Genomic DNA, 21124 nt, shown 5'->3' with positions numbered 1-21124 from the left:
GTCTGGTTGCACAGACCCTCACTGATCAGGGGAATGGGGGTGCTTTTCTCCCCCTTCTGAATAGAGCAGCGGTCAATGGGATTGCCAAAGCTATACAAAAGTCCTGTTCTTCTGATTAGTGGAATTCTGGATAGTTGGACTCCCACTGATCTGCAAATTTTTCCTGTCCTATGGATAGGGGATAACTTGCTCTGTGGGAAACCCCTTTAATCATCCCCCAACCGATCAGGAGAATATGAATGGAACAGCTTGTACACTGCTCCTTTTATTAGTGCTGGAGATAGCTGAGCGCTGTGTTGGCTACCTCTGGTGATCCCACTCACCGTAAATTCTGCACGTCACTCCCTTGTCTCTGGGATAGGAGATTGTACTGCAGCTCTTCATACCTAATAGTCTGACATTTCACTACCAATCATTGGTGCTAACACGTCTATTCACAATTTCTTCACTTAACTATGTCTATCAATGCAGGGGATTTGGAGCTCTGTATCAGAAAAGCTGAGCTCTGACTATGAAAAACCAAATTCCCTTTAAAGTCTCACTCATGTCTAGTATACTGTATAACCAACAATCAATCAAACAGTTTAGTCAGAGTGAAAGATTGTAACAATATGACAGAAGAACACAACTAATACTGGTGATTTTTCCTATTTATTCTCATATTTAAGGGGCAATGTTTACTTGCTTCATAGCAACGGTTAAAACAGTTTACAATGTGACGTCCTATTACACGGCTTAAGCAATAAAGTAGAGCATGTAATTCCACTAATAGCTATAGTGACATCAGGAGCCAATCCCTTGTATGGGAAGCTCAGAACATGGAGCCAGTGTGGATCGTGTCTTACCTACAGGAATGACAATAAACCCGGGTCTAAACACTACTCAGTCTGAACATGACACTAACTATAGAAAATTGCACCTTTACATTTACCTTCCACAAAGGCTTCCTTTATATACATTTGCTTATTCTCACAAGTGGAGCTCCAATTTAAAAGGTTTTTTCCCCCCAGGTTTTTGATATTGAATAACTAGACTCAGAACAGGCCAATAAAAGTGGATTTACGCGTATGTCTGACACCCAGCACCCCCACTAATCGGCTGTGTGGTGACTGTCCCAATCACCGCAGCTCATCGCCTATGTCTCCGCCCTCACCCATGGTTTTTGTTTTTTTACAGCATTGCAGTAACTCGGCACAGCCACTACACAGTGGACAGTGGTCTGCTTCCAAGCTCTGTACACTGTGTAGGGTGGTTGCCATAGCTGCTACTCAGCTGATTCATGGAGGTGCCAGGGGCCTGCTATATCCTCCAGGCCACCTGGTTTATGAAGCACAGCACTGTACACTTGGTAGCAGCTTTGTCTGGTACTAGTTTAGTTCCCTTCATAAAAGCGGCAATCCCAGACATGGCTGCTGCCAAATATACAATGATGTGCCTTGTAAACAATGAGGCGTTGAATCCGAATGCAGATGGCTCCCTGATTCACCATCCGGCCCCTGTTTCCTGCACCCGGTGTCTTGACGCAATATATTGATATCACTTATATCGTTCCTATTGCTCCCTATGGCCACTTACAGCAGAGAAAGAAGAGAATAACGGCGAAAAGAGCATTAGTTTTTCTGTTTGGTCCATATTACTATGGACACCAGATGGAGACTAGATATATTGGGGAGGTAAGGCAACTGCAGCGGAACAATATAATATAATGTTGAGGGACCAGTGGACGGGTGGAGGGGGACAGGTTAATATGTGATGGACCATTATATTATATGTGTCCACTAAGGAGGTGTTATACAATGTGGGGGCATTATAATTTGTATGGGTCAGGTATGTGTAAGTGGTGGTGATGGGTAGGGGCCCACCAATGTGTTAAAATGGCCTTGACTATGGTATTTTACAACACTGCATCCACAGAACCCGCGGACAGGGCAACACCGTTTCTAGAAGTACAGTAACTCTGTATTTCTAATGGACAACCCATGAATTTACAAAAAAAAAAAATGGAGAAAAGCAAAGCTCTAAACACAACAAATACAGAAAATAATCAGCACCTATTTAGCTAAGAAAGGGATTGTAAAAATAGACATTCACTTCTAGTTTCAACTGCGTAGAAGACAAAAGTAAAAGTAGCAAAGTCTCAGCTTAGCAAGGTACAAATCCTCCTTGTAGTGGTAAATAAGTTTCCTTGGAAGTCCTGCATAACCTCTTTAAGTGCTTTACTTTCTTCACTGTAGGGCTTTTTACATTTCAATAGAAGTTTACTTTGATAATTTGTTTCTAAACCTTATGTTTCTATCACCACAAAGGGTCGGCTTTAGCGTTAATCAACCATCTTGATCTCTTCACATGACTGGATTTTACTTTAAGTCGCCTCTTTGTGTGAAAGATCTCTCTTGAAATGTTCTGAAAAGATTACTTTACTTGTTCCAACTTTTAACAGCAACACTCCTCTCTCTTTTCCCCGGATACGTCTCATGGTATTAAATAGAAGAAGGATTTCCGAAACGTAAGTGGCTAATTGAAAGAAAACCGTAAATTGGGATTGTGCACGGATTATGTGCGTTTCATTGTCCCTGGTAATTAATCCAAACAAATACTTGGGCTAAATGGACCCCATCTGGCACAAGTCTCTTCCAATGTGATGTTCTAGCCTACGCTTTTCATCTTATCACACAGGTATTAGTACATCTGCCATATTTTTTTTTGTCTTGAAATGTCCAGGGGGGAAGGGGAACAAAACGGTACTCAACGTTTGAACCATTAACATACAAAAAAGCCACAGCGACATCTTGGGATCACAACTCACAATTTGGGGCCATAATACAGGCAAAGGTCCAAATACAAGTATTATTTAATTCACCAAAACACACTAGATACAGCTGAGGGAAAAACCTATTGCTTCAACTCATTAAAGGGGTTGTCGCGTTTCACCAAATAAAGGTCATCATTTGTTTTATGGAACTTTCTATAACAATTCCTCATGGTCATCTAGATCTCTGCTTGCTTTGATTCATGGTTTACTTCCAGTGGAAAAAAATCAATCTATGGTCATGTGATATACAGTCCATGATCATGTGATGGACACACAGGTCCTCAGCTTCTTACAAGACAGAAGTCTGATTACTGTGTTGTGACTAACGAGCCGTGCAATTATGTGTACATCGCATGATCACAGGCTAATTATTAATACTGCAGAGATCTAGAAAATCATGAGGAATTGGTACAGAAACGATATAGGGAAATTGTATCACATTTCATTAGATACACAATAACGTACTGGCTAGAACTGGACAATCCTTTTATAAATCTTACCTGGAGTTTAACCATCTATGAACTTTCATGATTGAGCTCTTGGTGGACACCGCGGAAGACCTCATGCTGATGTTTGAGACTTTGTATGACTTCCAAGCAATTTACGCCCACTCAGGAGCAACTGTACTCAAAAACCTATAGAAAGTGACTCCTCAGCTTTGAAGGCTTCAAAAAGTTTTGCTGTGTCGCATCTTGTTTTTCTAGTTTCGTACACAAAACACTTATCCTCAAAAATTCTCTGACCTCCATAATGCTAGTGTAATGTGCACTATATTTTGGAAATTTTCAGGAGGAATTTGAGTCACCCTATGGCCCCGTTCACATGGGGCACCGCGCATTTTGGTCCTGATTTTGACGCGGGACAGTCGCGGCTTCCTGCTACGGAGTAGGCCCAAATGAATGGGCCTAGTCCGGAGGGTGCTGCCGCGAGGTGGACGCCGGGGCTGGATCAGCCGTGGAATCCGCCTGAAGAAAGGGCAGCTCGCTTCTTTTTTCTGCTAGTGGGTACAAACCGCTAGCGGAAAAAAGAATGCTAGCGGTCTGCATAGACCTCTATTGTGAGGGGGTGGATTTTGAGGAGGATTCAGCACCAAAATCCACCCCTCTTGCCCCGTGTGAACAAGTCCTATCGGTGTGTTTCTGCATTTGTTTCTTATTTTCTACATCTGACCTCTGATGATAAAGTCTATTTAGAAAAACTTAGGATCTTAGGGGTATAAGGCATGGTCACGAGAATAAGAGTGGAGGTGTACGGATAGAGTATTTACCAGTCTTGGTTCTCTAAGGCTTACTATGGCTACAAACAATTGAGCCCTGAGATTTAATAAATGGGGTTTCTCTAGATAGATGGATTGGCTCCATTTGTACCCTTCTTTTAGAGTTAAAACTATTTTTATTTTTTTTTTAGCACATTTACTCAGTTTTTTTCTTTTTTAAAAGTTATAGTTTAGACCTTTATTATTTTTCTCAGTTAAGTCTTTGAATCATTAGCCCTGAGGTTTGTCATCTAAGTTTCCATTAGGATCCTTGCAGACGACCGTGGTGTGGGTCAGTTTGCTATCAGTGTATTTCTCGGATAGCACACTGACCTATTCTTTTCTATGGGCCCCTATACACGACCGTGATTTTCACGTCCCATGTCCGGGCCACATCAGATATGACAGGTCCTATTCCTATTTTGTGGCCCGTGTTTCCGTGGCTTCTACTCATTTGAAGCAGCCACAGAAGCATGGCCCATGCACGACTCGGGGACATCCCCGTGTCCCCCATGCGCAGCCCATGCTTTTATTTCACGGCAGGCTGGTTGCAACACAGTCATCTCCGATTGGCCTTCCCCAGTTGTCTATTATAACAGTCTGTATCAAATATGACAGGTCTACTCTAAACATTCCAGTATACCGGAATATTTTTTATTAATTTTTAAATCACATATTGACAGAATTTTATGTAATCTCTCAGCATAAAAAATTTCATCGTTTTCAATATGGTTGACATCAAACCCAATGTTTAACATTTGCTCAAGTTCAGTTATACAAGAGCCAGCTCCTGCCCTCTCACCGTATGGGGTACAACTATCTGTTATTCATTCATCATTATCAGGTATAACCGGGTCTTGCACATTCATAGTATTCATCTAGAACCACCGGCACTTGCACATTCATAGTTATCGGGTGCAACCAACTTTTGCTCATTCATGACATTAGGTAGGGAAAAACCACCTTGTAGCCAAGTCACCAATATGAACACAATACCACATGTAGATTTGCATTTTAAATGTACTTTTTTATTAAAATATCACACACCTAATGTTGCCAAAGGACAATATCTGACAATTATGGGAGAAGCTGATTTGCAATTTTAGGACTTGTTCATGATCAACATGGTTGTCAACAATGGAGAGGGCTAAGACAGTATAAACAGGCTACTTTTTTTTTTGTTATTATTATTTTTATATAAAACCAGCTATGCTCCACAGCGATAATCAGATTTATCTCTGCTATTTGAAAAAGAAAACCAAAACAAAACAAAACAAAAAAAAAAACAGAACAAAAAACCCCAAAACTTTATCAGGGGGGAAAAAAGGGTTATCAATTTAAAATGACAACAATGTAGTTTATTTGCATTTACTCAATTGCCTGCATCTGCAAACAGAGCCCCCTTCTCAAGATAGATGCGGGTCACATAGAGGGGAGACATGCATCCATCGGTTTATAGCATATCCTCAGTCATAAATGCAGACACAGGAATACCCCTTTAACTTAGGTACCTTCACAAATTATAAAAACGAGGTTGATCTAAGGGCCGCATCCAGGAGTGACATTTTGTGGATAGAGTTTGAAATCTATCCACACTTACGGGGAAAAAAAAAAGACATATCAGAATTTGCCTTTAGAGGGTTCACATACCCAGAAATAGGACACGAGTAACAGAAATAGGAATACATAAAGAAACCGCTGTCTATACCTGTAGAATGTCACGTGTGTATTGCTTTTTGGTGTTATTTGTATGTAACCTTGCCCTCATAGACCCATATATATCATAGGTCCTTCATAAGACAGGACCTCAAAGATGGGTTGATGGTTACCTGAGCCTAGAGCCAGTGACTTGTAATACTCAGGCTCAAATAAAAACTCAACAAACTGCAATTTACCTTTGAACAAAGCCAATATGGCAGCAAAAAACGATCCGTTTTTTTTTTCTTTGAAAGACATATTTATATACTAAGCCATACATTAGGTGTATGTATACATTTTCACTTTACAGCAGATTCTTCAGAAATAACATCAGTATGTACATGGTAACATAGATCACAATGCCTTCCTTTTCTGACCTTAGATAATAATCTTATACCATATATGTGATCTGATAACCCTAAACACTGCATGTAACAAAACAGTAAAGTAAAATAGCAATATGCAACTGTAGGCATAAAATAACCCATCTACCTCCAGACTAGAGTTTGGGATTGCTCTCAACCAAGAAGCCGTGTTCACCTATTTTGGAGATATTTAAGTTTGCCCACCAGGGTGTCCAAAGAATCTTCACCTTTTATTGCAGAGCCTTTAAAATGAGGGTACTGAACGTGGTAGGCGAAGTTACAACGTTGTACAGAGTCGGAAGAAGACATGTCATGTTCATTCATGGCACAGCCACTAACACAGTATACAAAGTTGTGTGCTTTTGGCCGTATACACTATGCCAATTCTGGTGGCTACAGCCAATTGGCGATAGTGTCAGGTTTTAGGAGATTGATGACCCATCCAAAGACTATGCCATCAATATCTAAATTGTGGAAAACCTTTTTAATATTTCTTGTTAATGGCTGGAGTGTCAGTTTTGTCATACAGTGCTCCAGATCTCATGCATATTCACAGATACATAAGAGGACATGCTGACTCACTGCAGTTTCCATAAGAAGCAGCATACTGTATATTTAAGAGGTGCTTTGTGGTCCTTTGGTGAAGGTCAGACTCCTGGCAGAGCTGCAGTACCAATGACTGCTAGTATACAATACACCGAGCCGTGCTTCATCTGGAGTACTGCAGCCCTATAAATCAGTAGGTGGTGCCAAGAGATGAATGCCCAAATGCCTCATATTAATGACTTATCCTGTAAATAAATCATCAAAATTGAAGTCCTTAAGTTCCATGTACAAACATGCAGTAAGCTCAAATTCCCTCTAGTTGTCTTTGCAGATATAAAAATTTACAGTAAAACCACTTGGAAACATCCACCTAAAATTGAATCGAAAAGTGGTCTTCTAGGGAGGGAGTCTTAAAGAAACGGCAAGTAGGCATTATTTAGAGTGGAACCAAATCCCTAAGAGACAATCTGGTCTGGACAATAGGGCGGTCTTCTCCAAGATTACTAATGGGAGCTCATGGCAATGCTTCTTAAGAGTTGGGTGGGATTGGTGAGAGGTTCCCAAAGATTGAATGTTTCCACTTCAGTTAAGAACTACTACGCAGACATAAGAATCTGAAGGCTAGTCTGTCGCCCGAATGCAGCAGCCGCAGATAGCGTGCTCTCTGCTCTGGTGAATTGATGCCACTGTTTCTGAGATATCACTCTTTTTGTGAACATGTAGGCAAGCTATTGAGCAATGACAAGCTTGTTGTCGCTCTAAAGTAGTATACGATATCTTGACAGTGGCAGCTAGTCACAAGAGAAGAAACATCATCTGATTCAGGTGACCCTAACCTAGCTATCTGCAGGGCTGGGTTTATACACTGGTTTCTGCTGACAGACTCCCTTTAAACTTCATACAAATAAGGATATACACAATTGTGAACCTAGACCTAAATGATATTATTCTATAGTAAAAGCAGCCTAAAGTGTATTGGTCAGAACATGTAGGATTATCAAATCACAGATAGATGTGTATGTTAAATATTTCCATAGATACATCACTTCATTAAAAGTATTCTGAAATTACAAAAGCCCTGAACTATATAACATTATGTAAGTATTAACAAAATATATTTATGTACAGAAGAAGCAGACTTTGCAGCCCTACTTCCACCAAGAGTGGATGGTTAGTACTCTAGGTGACCAATCCAACCAGATTATATCTGACAGGTCATTGAACGGAGCACATGACATGCTTAGACTATGTAGATAAGAGTCCACCAACAACAGGTCTACTGTTGATCCCACCATTCAATTTAACAAGGGGCAAGAGGCCCATCAGGTTTGACCACTAGCTGGTTGAGAGCAGAATCCAAGATATTCTTCCAAATCACAGCATCTACTAAGTGTGGATGGCCAATAGTCCAGCATCATGGTACCTATGGATGCCCAACAGTCCAGCATCATGGTACCTATGGGTGCCCAACAGTCCAGCATCATGGTACCTATGGGTGCCCAACAGTCCAGCATCATGGTACCTATGGGTGCCCAACAGTCCAGCATCATGGTACCTATGGGTGCCCAACAGTCCAGCATCATGGTACCTATGGATGCCCAACAGTCCAGCATCATGGTACCTATGGGTGCCCAACAGTCCAGCATCATGGTACCTATGGGTGCCCAACAGTCCAGCATCATGGTACCTATGGGTGCCCAACAGTCCAGCATCATGGTACCTATGGATGCCCAACATCATGGTACCTATGGATGCCCAACAGTTCAGCATTATGACACCTATCAATGCTCAAAATCCAGCAGAGTTCTCTTGCTGATCCAGGTGACTACAATTTTATTTTAATATAACGAAAGAATTATTTTTACACAAAGTTTCCCAAGATCAGCACTTAGGACTAAGCTAAGATATATACCATATTACAAAGTCAACAAGTCCTGTACTCAATTCAATGACCAAGCACCTGAAAAAAAAAAAAGTTATATACCTGGTTGTGAGTATGGATCAAGACTGGATGAAATGTAGCTAAAGAATTAACGCAATTTCATTTGCAGAGTTAAAACACTTAAGACCGCACATTTTTATTAAAGGGAGTCTTCCAGGTCCACAACCAATAATAGTGCTGCCCCATGGGACTTAAATAGGAGCAGAAATATACATTTGTAGCCCCAAACCGATGAAGAAATGCAGAGATGACCATCTTTTTATAAATATGTAAATCAGCATAGAAGTGCACTAGGGGTGGCATCCGATTCGCCTTCATGTAGCTACAAGCGTTTTGACGTTTTCAGCCTCTGTCTGCATCAAAGCTTCCAAATCAGGTCTTGTCCCAGGGCACTTGCTGAGTGAGATCTATAAAAAGTTGATGAAACAATTCTGAAATAATCATCTTTTTATAGATCTATTGTATAAATCTCAACAAATGTATGCTCATGCTCCTATTAGAAGCCCTTACAGTGCCTCTAATCTATTATTATTGGTTTAGGAGGCATTTTGGACTTGATAAACTCCATTTATCTAGGCATTGGCTGAAAATGTAAAGAGTATGGTGTCCAAAGATCCAGTTAGTTGTTCACACTCAGGGGAATAAGTTTGGCCATGTTTATTTTCTGCTGATCTCATAATGTTATCCCATGGGATGAACAGTTCTGGGCAGCTCTGAACTAATAAATACATATATATATATATATATATATATATATATATATATATATATATATATATATATATTGGGAGGGAAGAGATTACCTTTCTTCTGTCCTCTTTAAATGATGGGCAGCAGTTCATTGGGACACAGCAGTTAAGCCCTGGCAGCCAAAGTTATCCATCCAGGCTACATGCAGTGCTAACCAAGCCACTCTGATGCTACAATACATGCACTAGAGTGCTGTTCATTCCTCTGCAGCTTATATATAGTGTCATCTTATATAACTATTACCTGCTATTGTTATTATTCATATTATAGATGATACCATGTGCAATGGGTGCTCAACACTCCTCGCTTGGTTTCAAACAATTTGGTCACAATGCACCTTTGATATAAAAGCATTTGAACTTTATTAATACTCAGGACAATAGGAATTTCCAGAATTTCTTTCTCTTTTCAGTAGCATTTGAAGAACCACTTTTGATGGTAAACACAGTAGTTGAAATGAGCATCCAGTTCAGAATGCAGACTGATGTTGCAGGCAAAAAAAAACCTTCCCGACCGGGGCTGGCACTGTGACGTACAGATCTAATGTCCACAAAAACACCGCAACATGACTTCTTTTTTTTTTATTCTTTTGTGAGTGTGTTTCCTAGAGGTTACATCCTCTTTTGCTGGAATACTTTAATACATATTTACTATAAAATAAGGCAATGACTTCCAAACAGCAAAAACGGATCTGTCTGAATACAATCAGTACCACTCCGACACCACCTTGTCCTGTTTTCACTGTTTAGTGTTTTTTTATCTTTATTTCAAAATGGTCCAATAAAATTTGTAGGATAATAATGGCTAAAATATATATATAGGATTCTAAAACAGCCCTGTGTTGTGTGTTGCAGTGGTGTGACAAATGCAAACTAATACTGGTTGGGTTTTACATTGTTGTCAGTGTCTCATATACAGAGAATGCAAGCTCATTTGCAACATACATCGCTGGAAGAAAACCTGTCCTTCCCTCTGTATTCTCTACTGCAGTGGTATACAAGCTGCGGACTGTGAAACTACAACGTCAAGCGTGCTATTAGAGCTGGAGGTCTGCACGATGAACAGAAATGCTCTAATGCAGTATGTATGCAACCTGCAGCCTTTAAGCTCTTATAACACATTGGCTTTGACAGCCAAAGGTCCAGGGTTGCAGTTCACCGACTACTGACCAGTAGCAACTTGCACACCACTGCTCTAATGCACACCCAATAGACAAAATAAGCATATTTGATTTTTATTTATTAAAAAGCTCTAGAACCTTCCGCAGAGCAGTGGTGTGCAACCTGCAACGAAACTACAACTTTCCATATGCTACAGGTTGTATACCACTGGTCTAATATATACCCAATAATCAAAAAGCACAAGAGCTTTTGCATATGCATTATATATATATATATATATTTTTGGTAAAAAGCTTTGGTGCTTACTTTGACAACCAGTTATGCATTAGTTCAGAGGTGTGCAACTTCTGGCCCTTCCATTACCGTATAATGCTAGGAGTTTGTGGGCCACAGGTTGCAACAGTTCTAATGCAAACCCAATAGTCAGAAAAGCAGCAGAGCCTTTAAAAAAAAAAAATGAGAAAAAATATATTATATAAACACATTAGGACACAAAACCGTTGTGGGGAACAGTCCTGCTAAAACATTCAGCTCCGGAAAAAAAAAATGTGCAAAGAAATGAAAAAGAAATAGCTTTACAAAGAGGAAAAATGGTATCCAGAGAAGGAGGATGTTCTGCAAACTCAGAATTTATATTTTTTTCTTTTTTTTTTTTTTTTTGCCTTTTTTGTTTTTCACTATATAAATAGATTTATACAGTTTAGCAGAAAGAGAAGCTAAATTTAACAAGGGTTGCCTGGATCTGAAACACTGCGATACTCTGCTCAATGATAAATATCAAGTGCCTGACAAAATGGGGGAGCTTTTGACACTGTAAAATATTTCATCAAGATCCGAGAAGATGTAAAGAAACAATGATTATGTTTGCAAAGTTCTGAGAAGTTCATCTAGTGTCCAAACTTTGGATTAAAGTCCATAGAATTTTTTTTGTTTTGCTTTTTTTGCCTTTTTTTCCTTTACTTAGACAGTTATATACAGTGCTGTTGTAATAATGAAACGAATGTTATCTACTGTAAAGTTGCACAATACAGAAAACTGCTGCTCCATCTTCTACTACATACATGTGACTCCACAGGATAAAGATGAAATCATTTCCTTTGTTAAGTCGGGATAATACCGTCGCTCCTAAGACCTCTCTTCAATTCAAGGTCTTCTAATTTTTTCCATAGTTCTTCGCGTTCCTTTTCCTTTTTCTTCTCACTGGCAAATGGAATCAAAAGATTGAGTTATTTAAGGAGACAGTAAACAGAGAATGAACAAAAAAAAACCATCCCAGCAATTCCTCCAACAACATTCTCTTCTTGTCTCATCTTATTCTTTCTGGTAACGCAACCAAATGAAAAGACATGTACACAAACCACCCATAATGTAACCGAATGCAGGAGGAGCCATTGATCACAGCTCCTTCTACAATAGGAGACAAAGAAATGTGAGGAAATCAGAAGGAAAGTAACACCTGCAAGGTACAATAGAAATCCTGAAGAGTGACAAACACTACTGGTTTATTTTTAGGTTTTCCAGGACTTTAATAATGATTTATCCTCAGGCCAGATGGGTTGGGGTCTGACATGGGCACCCCCATGATCAGCTGTTTGACGGAGGTGGCCAGTTAGCGGTAGGTTCACACTGACATTTGGTCTCATTGGTCAAAATGACAAAGATTTTGCTTATGCTACTAAGAAAATAATAATGCTAAAGCCAAGTCAATAGACTGTGAAATAATATGGGGAGGGGGGCTCACAAATCCTGCCATTCTATTACTTTTCACATTAAAAAAACCTGCCAGCTCCCTAATAACCGTTCCAATTCTATTTCTACTAATCCTTTCTACCACTGGCATAGACTAGAATAACACTCAGCGGAGTTGTGTCACATACAATTACCATAAGTCTCCTGTTTTCCAGGAATGCTACACTGTGGTATTCAGAAACGTTCCCTGCTCCTGACAGTAGCTTATTGTTCTGTTACTTGTGACACTATCTCCTTATATACAAGCATGTAAAACAGTTAACAATTGTCTAATAGTGGTTTGGCAGATTACAGCTTCTGTCCTATCAGATTAAGCAATGCTTCATTGCTCAGCATGTTTCATATCACGTACACAGCCATTCTTGGTCTGTACTGCCATTAAAGAAGAATACCCTTCTCAAAGTGATGTGACGTTACTAAGATAAGATGGGGTCTGACCTCTGGAACCCCACCCGATCCTAAGAATGAAAGGGATCATGTGTTGGTTTAAAGCTTTATCTCCTTTCATTGATGCTCCCTGCATAGAGGTGTCCTGTCATCTGGTGCACAGGGAGGGGTACGTGGCCTCACTGAAGATCTAGGTGACTGGGAAGCACCGTACAGGGGAAAACTACTCTGTGCTAAACAAGTGCTGATGCCCCTTCATTCTTAGGAAGGGTGGAGGTCTCAGAAGTTGTACCCATCCATACCTAGAGGGGATATTAAATGGGAGTCAGAAGCAGAACACACTAGTAAAAGAACAGTACAGATATTTCTGTATTGCTGAGGCTCAGCTACATTGCAATTTTGACTGTGACATCACATTGCCTTTCAACACTACAAGTAATGAAAGAGAAAGGGCTAGTTCACACGCGGGGCGGTAAGGCGCATTTTGGTCCCGAATGGGAAGCTGCATCATAATAGGGCCAAAATGCGACTGCCACGACTGTCATAGGCTCAGATGAATGGGCCTAGTCCGGAGGCTGCTGTTGCGAGGCAGACGCCGGGGCTGAATCAGCCGCAGAATCCGCCTGAAGAAAGGGCAGCTCACTTCTTTTTTCCGTGAGCGGGAACATGCCGCTCATGGAAAAAAGTAAGCTAGCTGTCTACATAGACCTCTATTGTGAGGGGGTGGATTCTGACGTGGATTCAGCGACAAAATCCGCCCCCTCTTGCCCCGTGTAAACGAGCCCAAAAGATTGTATTGTTTTTACATCCTGACACTAGGATAAAAGTTGCAATGTAAATTGGTTTGCTTACACTAGGTTCACACTTACATTCAGAGGTTCGTTGTTCAGGTCCACATGGGGACCCGAAAGGTGGCTAGCCTATCTGCTTAAAAAGTGGTTACCTGTGGACTCCATAGATTATAATGGGGTCCGCCAGATTTCTGACAGTTTTAGACAAACTAGTGGAGAGAAATGATTTTAAGGAGAACCTGAGGTGGAGTCTAATACGAAGACTTCAACGCAGATGTGAACCTAGCCTTATATTATTTAAATATTTTTGGGCACAATGGACAGTTGCCATGAAGTTCTAGCGTTAGGAAACCGGAAAAACCTTCCAAATGAACCAATAAGAGCTACTGAAAATTTGCAAGGAACACAAACAAAAGGCATAAACAAACAGAGTAATACTTTGTAAATGGTTATGATCTGTACAGCAAACTTCAAAAGTGTCAACAAGCAAAATTCTATCATTGTCGCTGGGCTAATAGTTTACGTGCCAAGGGTGGATCATAAATTGTGAATCTGCTCTTTGTTCCGGCTCAAAATCTGCACGTTAGTATATCCTAAGATTAATGGCTCCAATGACAGAAAACTGAGCTGTTCTACCAGAGATTTCAGCAGAAAATTTTTGGAGTCCATTAGTGAATTGCAGGGAGACAGATTAACTTTACTAGTAGCCAAGTAAGAAAATCTGCCATTAACATCAGTACAAAGCAAAGCTGCATCTCCAAGATCAGCTACACTACCAGTCAGAGAGTGAGAAAGGCACTGAAAGTGCAGATACAGGTTTGTGTCTCCATTTTTATTTTGCAAGGTAAAGTGGTGGCTTTGAAGTAATTTTGGGTCTTAGGCCAATTTCCAATGTCCATGTTATGGGTGCATGTTAGAGAGTCTTTATTATGCAGGAAAAAACCCTGACCCTATACAAAAATTCATTTTAAGGTGTTGCAGTAGCAATACAAGCAAACCCCAAAATGTGGCTATTTACAAGTGTCTAGGTCATTATTACAAAGTGGATTGTTTTAAAGTTAGCACATCCAATAAAGCAATGTTCATGATAAATCCTGTACATGTAATCTATTAACACATATGAAACAATAACTAAAGGGGAGCCCCACTCATGACTGAACTGTAAAAATGGAGGGCTGCTCTGTACAAGTAGCTCCTGTTTTGGCAGATTTGAGCCACCTCTACAGCAGTCACATAGGGTGCAGTGACTTACTCCAGCACAATCAGCAGTTTGCCCAATATGAGACCCGAGGCCAACAAATAATCGGCCCAGTGGCAAAATTCTGACAGAGGTTATCTGATGAAACCACCCATTTAATAGCCATTTTTGCACATTTTTAATTCTAGGCATCTGTAAAAGTACAGCTTAGTTACGATGATTAAAAACCAGTGACAGTCAAAATGAAATGTAGGGGATATCAAGTTATCAAGTCTCCAATGAATAGGTGATCACTGCTAGGTCAGTGAGGGTTCGAAGACTTGTGACCTCCACTGATCACCACAACAAGGATCCTTTGTCCCAATTTCCCCAACAGTGACACCACAGCCGGGAGTAGTTGAGTAGGGCAACGGTGTGGTACTGTCTAAGAGAATTACAGCACTCCGCCATCTCTGTGGGACTGCTAGAGATGGCAGAGTGGCAGCTTGCATGTGCACCAGTCACTTCATTCAACTCCTCATGGACATAGTCTTGCTGCTCAAGAAAATAAGAAGGAAGGAGCACCATTTCAGCAATCTAACAATATTAATGATAACCTGATAACAGAATATTTCTTCAAAGCTTTGTTCCCATTGGTGTTGTGTTTCATTTTACAAAAGAATACTGTATACTTTACACTCAACATTAAAGGGATTCTACCATTAAAACCTTTTTTTTGTGGATAAGACATCGGAATAGTCTTTAGAAAGGCTATTCGTCTCTTACCTTTAGATGTGATCTCTGCCACGCCGTTCCTTAGAAATACTGGTTCCTCCCCTTCTCTGTCGTCTTCCTCCTGCGTCACCTCCGACGCCTGCGCAGTTGGCTCTGCCAGTGAGACACTAGTAGAGCCGACTGCGCATGCCGGCCGGCGGCCATTTTTGGGAGGCCACTCTTGCTCTTGTAGTTCAATGCAGGAGCGGCCTCCCAAAAATGGCCGCCGGCCAGCATTCGCACTCGGCTCTGCTGGTGTCTCGCTGGCAGAGTCAACTGCGCAGGCGTCAGAGGTGACGCAGGAGGAAGACGACAGAGAAGGGAAGGATCCAGCCGAAGATAGAGGCGTCGCATGATCGTGTTCTTGAGCTGCAGTGGGGACGCCCCCCATCTCATTTTCAGCGCTGAAGCCCGCCCCCATCGCTGTGAGAGAACTAATTTGCATACCGGTAAAAACCGGTATTTCTAAGGAACGGCGCGGCGGAGATCACATCTAAAGGTAAGAGACTAAGGCTATTCCGACGTCTTATCCACAAAAAAAGAGGTTTTAATGGTAGAATCCCTTTAAGACACCTGAAAGTTGAGAGAATACTGATGAATTGTACCAAGTCAACAGGAATCAATCAGCTCAGAAACTGATGTTTCTGCGTTGTCTTTTAACAACAGAAGCTATGACACTAGTGTGAACACAGCACAATTTAGAATGGATAAAAATATACAAGTCAATGCAGCACAGAAATCCAGCAGAAGCTTTCCGTGCTACAGACAAGAAGAAGCTATAAAAAGTTACCGCTGGCGATCTGACTTGTAAGTGGCTGTCAGTTCATCAAACAAGGTGCTGTTCATCTCCATGAAGGCCTTTAACACGTTGTAGACGAGTGCGACGATCGCCCTGGTGAAAGAACACGTTGAAGATGGTGAGTAAATACAGAACCTGAAAACCAGTCAAGTCATCCACTGCATTGGCAGAATTACAACTGCTATACTTTCCCACTAACAGGGCAATTATAGTTCATCTAGCCTACAGGGGCAGTACCACTACAACACAGTCAGCTTTATGGCTACCAATTAAAATTTTGTTATATGAAAATATCAGATTTCTAGTTTACGTCACCACAACCAAACAGTATATTTGGGAGTGCACCTTTGGGTAGTGTTACTGACAGTGGTATGACAGCTCAGCACCACTAAAAAGGAATGGCAGTTGAGCGTCAGCACTGCCTCTCCTTTCTACTCTATGGGACTGCTGGTGATAACGGTAAAGTCCTTGCATTCGTGTAATCTAACATTTCAAACCTAGACATAAAACTTGGCAAATGCAAGAGAAAAAAAAATGTAAAAAATTCCACTTACGGATTCCAGTGTTCTTTAGAAATCCTGTACAGGCTTGCAAACATAATGGGAAGGATCACATTTGAGTTCTCTTCTATTAAACTCATGATATATTCATTGTTCCAATAGTATAAAGCTCTCTCCGCCACCTTCAAAGAAGAAAAAAAAATTATGTAAAACACAAACTGACGCTAAAGCAACTAAAGTATATACCAACACAACAATATTGTTCCGCCTGTAAGCTGTCCAGGACTAGAAATACATCTGTACAAAGTGATTCTTTATGACAGGACAAACATAGAGAATAGAGTTGTGCGATCGGGATCGGAAAAGATCGGATTCCGATCGGCGATCGAGTAAATTTCATGATCACGATCGGAATTCTGATCCCGAAATTTTCCAGCGGGATCGAGGTCGGAGGCTATCTCAAGATTGGCTCAACCCTAAAAGTGACTTTTTCCATAGAGAGGCATTGACTAGGGTTGAACGATCTGGGTCGGAAAAGATCTGATTCCGTGGTGATCGAGCAAATTTCACGATCGGGATAGGCTGGAAAATGATCGGAAATCGGATTTTAATATCAATCCTGAAATCTCAAGATCGGCTCAACCCCAACAGAGAATAAAGAGCGTGATAAGATTGATCCCGAAATACAGCAAATGGAACACCAACTATATTGCCACAAAAAGAGGATTACGTCTGACACTCCTATGAGGCTCTGTTGATTTTTATTTCTATTCATTGCTTGGTGTTACATAAGTTTACTGCTTTCTCTGATCATCTATAGGTGGAACTTCAGCTACAACACTGCAGCCTTTACATTATAAAATAACAGCTCCCTCTAGTGATACCAAAGCATAATGAACTTGGGCCAACAAAGGTGACAACATTACATTCTTTTAAAAGGATTGGCTGGCAGGTAAAATTTTCTCTGCACTGCCTGGGTCTCCCACTGGTCTCTACTTACTAGTCCCTCTGGATGCAAAGGAAACCACTGCTGAGCTAGTCACAGCCTTGCTGGTGTTCGAACAGGGACCATTGTTGGGGGGCAATGGTGGATCAGTAAGGCATGACAAAAAATAATCACAAAAAAAAAATCAGGCATCAATGGGGCTTTATAGAGCACTAAATGGTCAGACTGTTGTTGAAAAGTACAGTATATAAACACTCACTGTATATCAGTGGAGAAGAACCAAGATGTACGCCCAGAATAAAATGATATTCCTAATCTTCTATTGTAACTTTCTTTCCTATTACAGGGGTTATCCAGCTTCTAGAAATTGTCTGAAAATACATCCATACCAGTGCTAAATACTCATTGTTCCCCTACTGCTCCTTGTACTTACATGCAGGGAATCTGTGGAGAAACTACATTTCCCAAGATTCATCTGCCTGCTCCCACTGGTAATAAGTCACTTGCACATCTGAGGTCACATACTCACTCTCCCTTCTGTGGATGTATTTGCAAATCATTTTTGGACGCTGAATAACCCCTTTAACCTAATTTGCTCTCTCTGCTCAGTCCCCTGCTTCTAGTTTAGTGGACGTGAGCTTTACAGTAGTATTACATTAGCATCTTAAGCTGTGTTTTCAGACTATCTGAATTATTAAATGTCTGATTAAAGGAAGTCTACCGTACTTTGTTAAAAGTTTCCATCGCACAGAGGTCATGTAGGTGTGATACAAACTATACTGACACGAGGCGAGTTATAAATCTGCACTATAAGGCTTATTTCAGCATCTTTACATGGGAGCTCTGTGGCCGCCTCAGAATTCATGCAGAGTATGCACAGTGCACTGACAGGCAGCTCAGCACTCCTCCACCCCCATCTCCTGCACCTCTTCCACCCCCGGCACTATTTTTATGCTATTCGACAGTGATAATTATAATCTGTCATCCCTCCTGTTTGAGACATGCTCAATGCAAAACACAAAAGCAAAGAGAAATATTGGTAAGAATTGACTGGCATCATTTTCTCCATATGGGAATGACCACCATGTAGATTAAAGTCTATAAAACAAGCTGCTGGTAAGAAAAAAAAACCCAGAAAATTAATATTAAAGGAAGACTCCATGCAAACCTGATACACTGTGTTCACAATAGGATGGAGCAAGGGACCCGGGCCTGGACAAACCAGAAACTGTCCCTGTTTCAAGCTCTACTCCCCCTCCAGATCTTCACTAGTCATATCTTAGGGCGGGTTCACATCTGCGCCCGGTCTCCGCTTTGTGGGTTTCCGTCTTCTGCCCGAGAAACTGGACAGGAGACGGAAACCCAGAAGTCAGTGTGCACCCGTGAGTGTCTTCTGCTCTCCGCGGCAAAAACAGTTTTTTTGTTTTTGTTTTTTTTGTTTTTTTTTTAACTGGACACAAAGTCCTTCATGTCCGACTTTGTGTCTGGTTAAAAAAAAATGGATTTGTCGAAGAGATGCAGAAGACAGGCGGTCACTTTGCAAACCCATTCAAGTGAATGGGTTTGAAAACTGACTGCTGGTTTCCGTCTCCTGTGCAGAAGACGGAAACCTGCAAAGCGGAGACCGGGCCCAAGTGTGACCCCGCCCTCAGTAGGATAAGGCCTGCCTGCAATGTTCCTTTAATAAATATTACTCCTCTAATGCTATTACAGCCAGCATTACTTACTTAGTAGCCGTCCTTGGTCTACACAGTTGTAAGAGATGGGGAAAATTAACCTCTCCATAATACTTTAGTGTCATGTTGCTAAACTAAATCTGCAGACATGCAACTCCACTTTCATAAGTCAACTTATAGGTGGTAAGACTGTTCTCTAAGTGGCTTTAAAGCATTAGTCCTGTATAGACTATTAGTCAGTCAGCCCTTGGTTACAGTGGAGATAGGTAGCAAAGAGCAAATCTCAATTCGGAATAGTCCTGTATTAGTAACATAAACAGCCGATTTCAATGGATACAATCCATTACTTTGTTACCCTAGTGATACAGTTGAAGGGTAATTGAACAGCGACTGCTAGATTTTGGTATCAGCAGGTGGGAACTTTGAGATCAACATATTGTCTAAAGACCCTTCTAATAAGAGAGCACCCTTAAAACCAGTTGGCTGGCGACACCTCACACTCACCTGGAAATGAGGGCTGGAAACACACTTGGAAATCTGTTTAAACAAAGGCTCTTGGATTTTGACAAACTGTGATGGTTCGATGACATCCAAGATCTCCTCCAATTCTCCAAGGAACATGACCTAGAAAACAAAATATTGTACACGGCCATGTTAGTGACACCATGTATTGAGAAAATCACACACTACATAACTAGATCTCACTGCAATGTATCCTACTGCTAAGGTCCCAGGGGCAAGCCCAAGCAGAATTGGGAAAGCTCTATTAGGGTATGTTCACACAAAATCCGCCTGCAAAAACGGCTCCCATTGACTTCAATGGGAGCTGCACGCTTTTTTTTTCCCCGCTACCTAGTAGTGGAAAAAAGAAGTAACATGACCTATCTTGCCGCGGATTCCACGGCCGAGTCAGCCGCGGCTCGAGACACGCTCTTGTTTAGGCCCATTCATTCGGGCCTAATCAGGAGCGAGACGCCGCAATGGAATGCCGATGGGGAAAAAATGCTGAGGGATTGAGGATTTCACCTTATGAGTTGCAAGAGATAAATTCTCCTGTGAATATCTGCAGTATGTGTGGCTATACCCTACAGCTATGTCCTTCGGAAATGAAAATGCTGTGTATTTTCTGGATGGAAAATCTGCAGAAGAATACATCAAAAGCAAAGTGGATGAGATTTTAAAATGTCCCATCCTCACAATGCCAAAAACATCCTTGCATAGACTGAGGTCGGGTGATAATTTTAAATATGAGAATTTTTACCCTTTGCAAAACAAAGGGTGAAATTTGCTGTAAATTTGGAATAAGATTGTAGACTTGTGGTGATATATATGACAGATATTTCTGGTACAAGTAGATGTACACTTCGGTGAATGAACTTTGGCTACACAATGTATGCTGCAACATATTGTAATTTGGAACAGAGAACCCATCTCAAGACTTAAACTGCTGAAATGAATATAGCCGCTGTAAATGTGCGTACGTGGAGAGATCACCTACCTCTTTTTGACTACATGTTTTTGGCCAGAACTTCATCAATCCTCTAATGACCTAGTAAAAGAGATAAAAACATTATTATCCTGATCCATAGACTGTGTGGATTTATAATGCAGATATAAACACTCAGCACTTACTGGTTCTGTAAGGGAAGGATCTTTTTCCAGGAACTGTACTATACAATATGCCAGCTGCAGATAAAACACAACAGAAAACCTGGTCATTTATCTGTTACACATTACATTTTCTGCAACGATTGAAAGAAATAAAGGCTTTGCAATGTTAAATGATAGTTATTAATTTATTCAGAAGTTTCCAGGAGAAATAGGTCATGAGAAATC

At 40.9% G+C, this 21124-nt stretch overlaps 1 protein-coding gene across 1 annotated transcript in view; it reads right to left on the bottom strand.

Annotated features, from left to right (window-relative positions):
• Window positions 1–9384: 9384 nt before the first annotated feature.
• The window catches only part of PPP2R5E (protein phosphatase 2 regulatory subunit B'epsilon), a 74664-nt gene continuing 62924 nt past the window's right edge, over window positions 9385–21124 (bottom strand). Inside the window, exons 9-14 of the mRNA XM_075282776.1 lie at window positions 20921–20974; window positions 20787–20837; window positions 19793–19912; window positions 16721–16848; window positions 16158–16259; window positions 9385–11689 (exon numbers count right to left, since the gene is read on the bottom strand). Coding sequence (XP_075138877.1) covers window positions 11590–11689; window positions 16158–16259; window positions 16721–16848; window positions 19793–19912; window positions 20787–20837; window positions 20921–20974 — 555 coding nt within the window. The 3' untranslated portion in view covers window positions 9385–11589. The remainder of the gene's footprint in view (window positions 11690–16157; window positions 16260–16720; window positions 16849–19792; window positions 19913–20786; window positions 20838–20920; window positions 20975–21124) is intronic.

This window comes from Leptodactylus fuscus, chromosome 7, assembly GCF_031893055.1.
Source record: "Leptodactylus fuscus isolate aLepFus1 chromosome 7, aLepFus1.hap2, whole genome shotgun sequence".
Taxonomy (NCBI): domain Eukaryota; kingdom Metazoa; phylum Chordata; class Amphibia; order Anura; family Leptodactylidae; genus Leptodactylus; species Leptodactylus fuscus.
The sequence above is the reverse complement of the archived record's forward strand: the minus strand, read 5'-3'. Positions and strand labels throughout refer to the sequence as shown.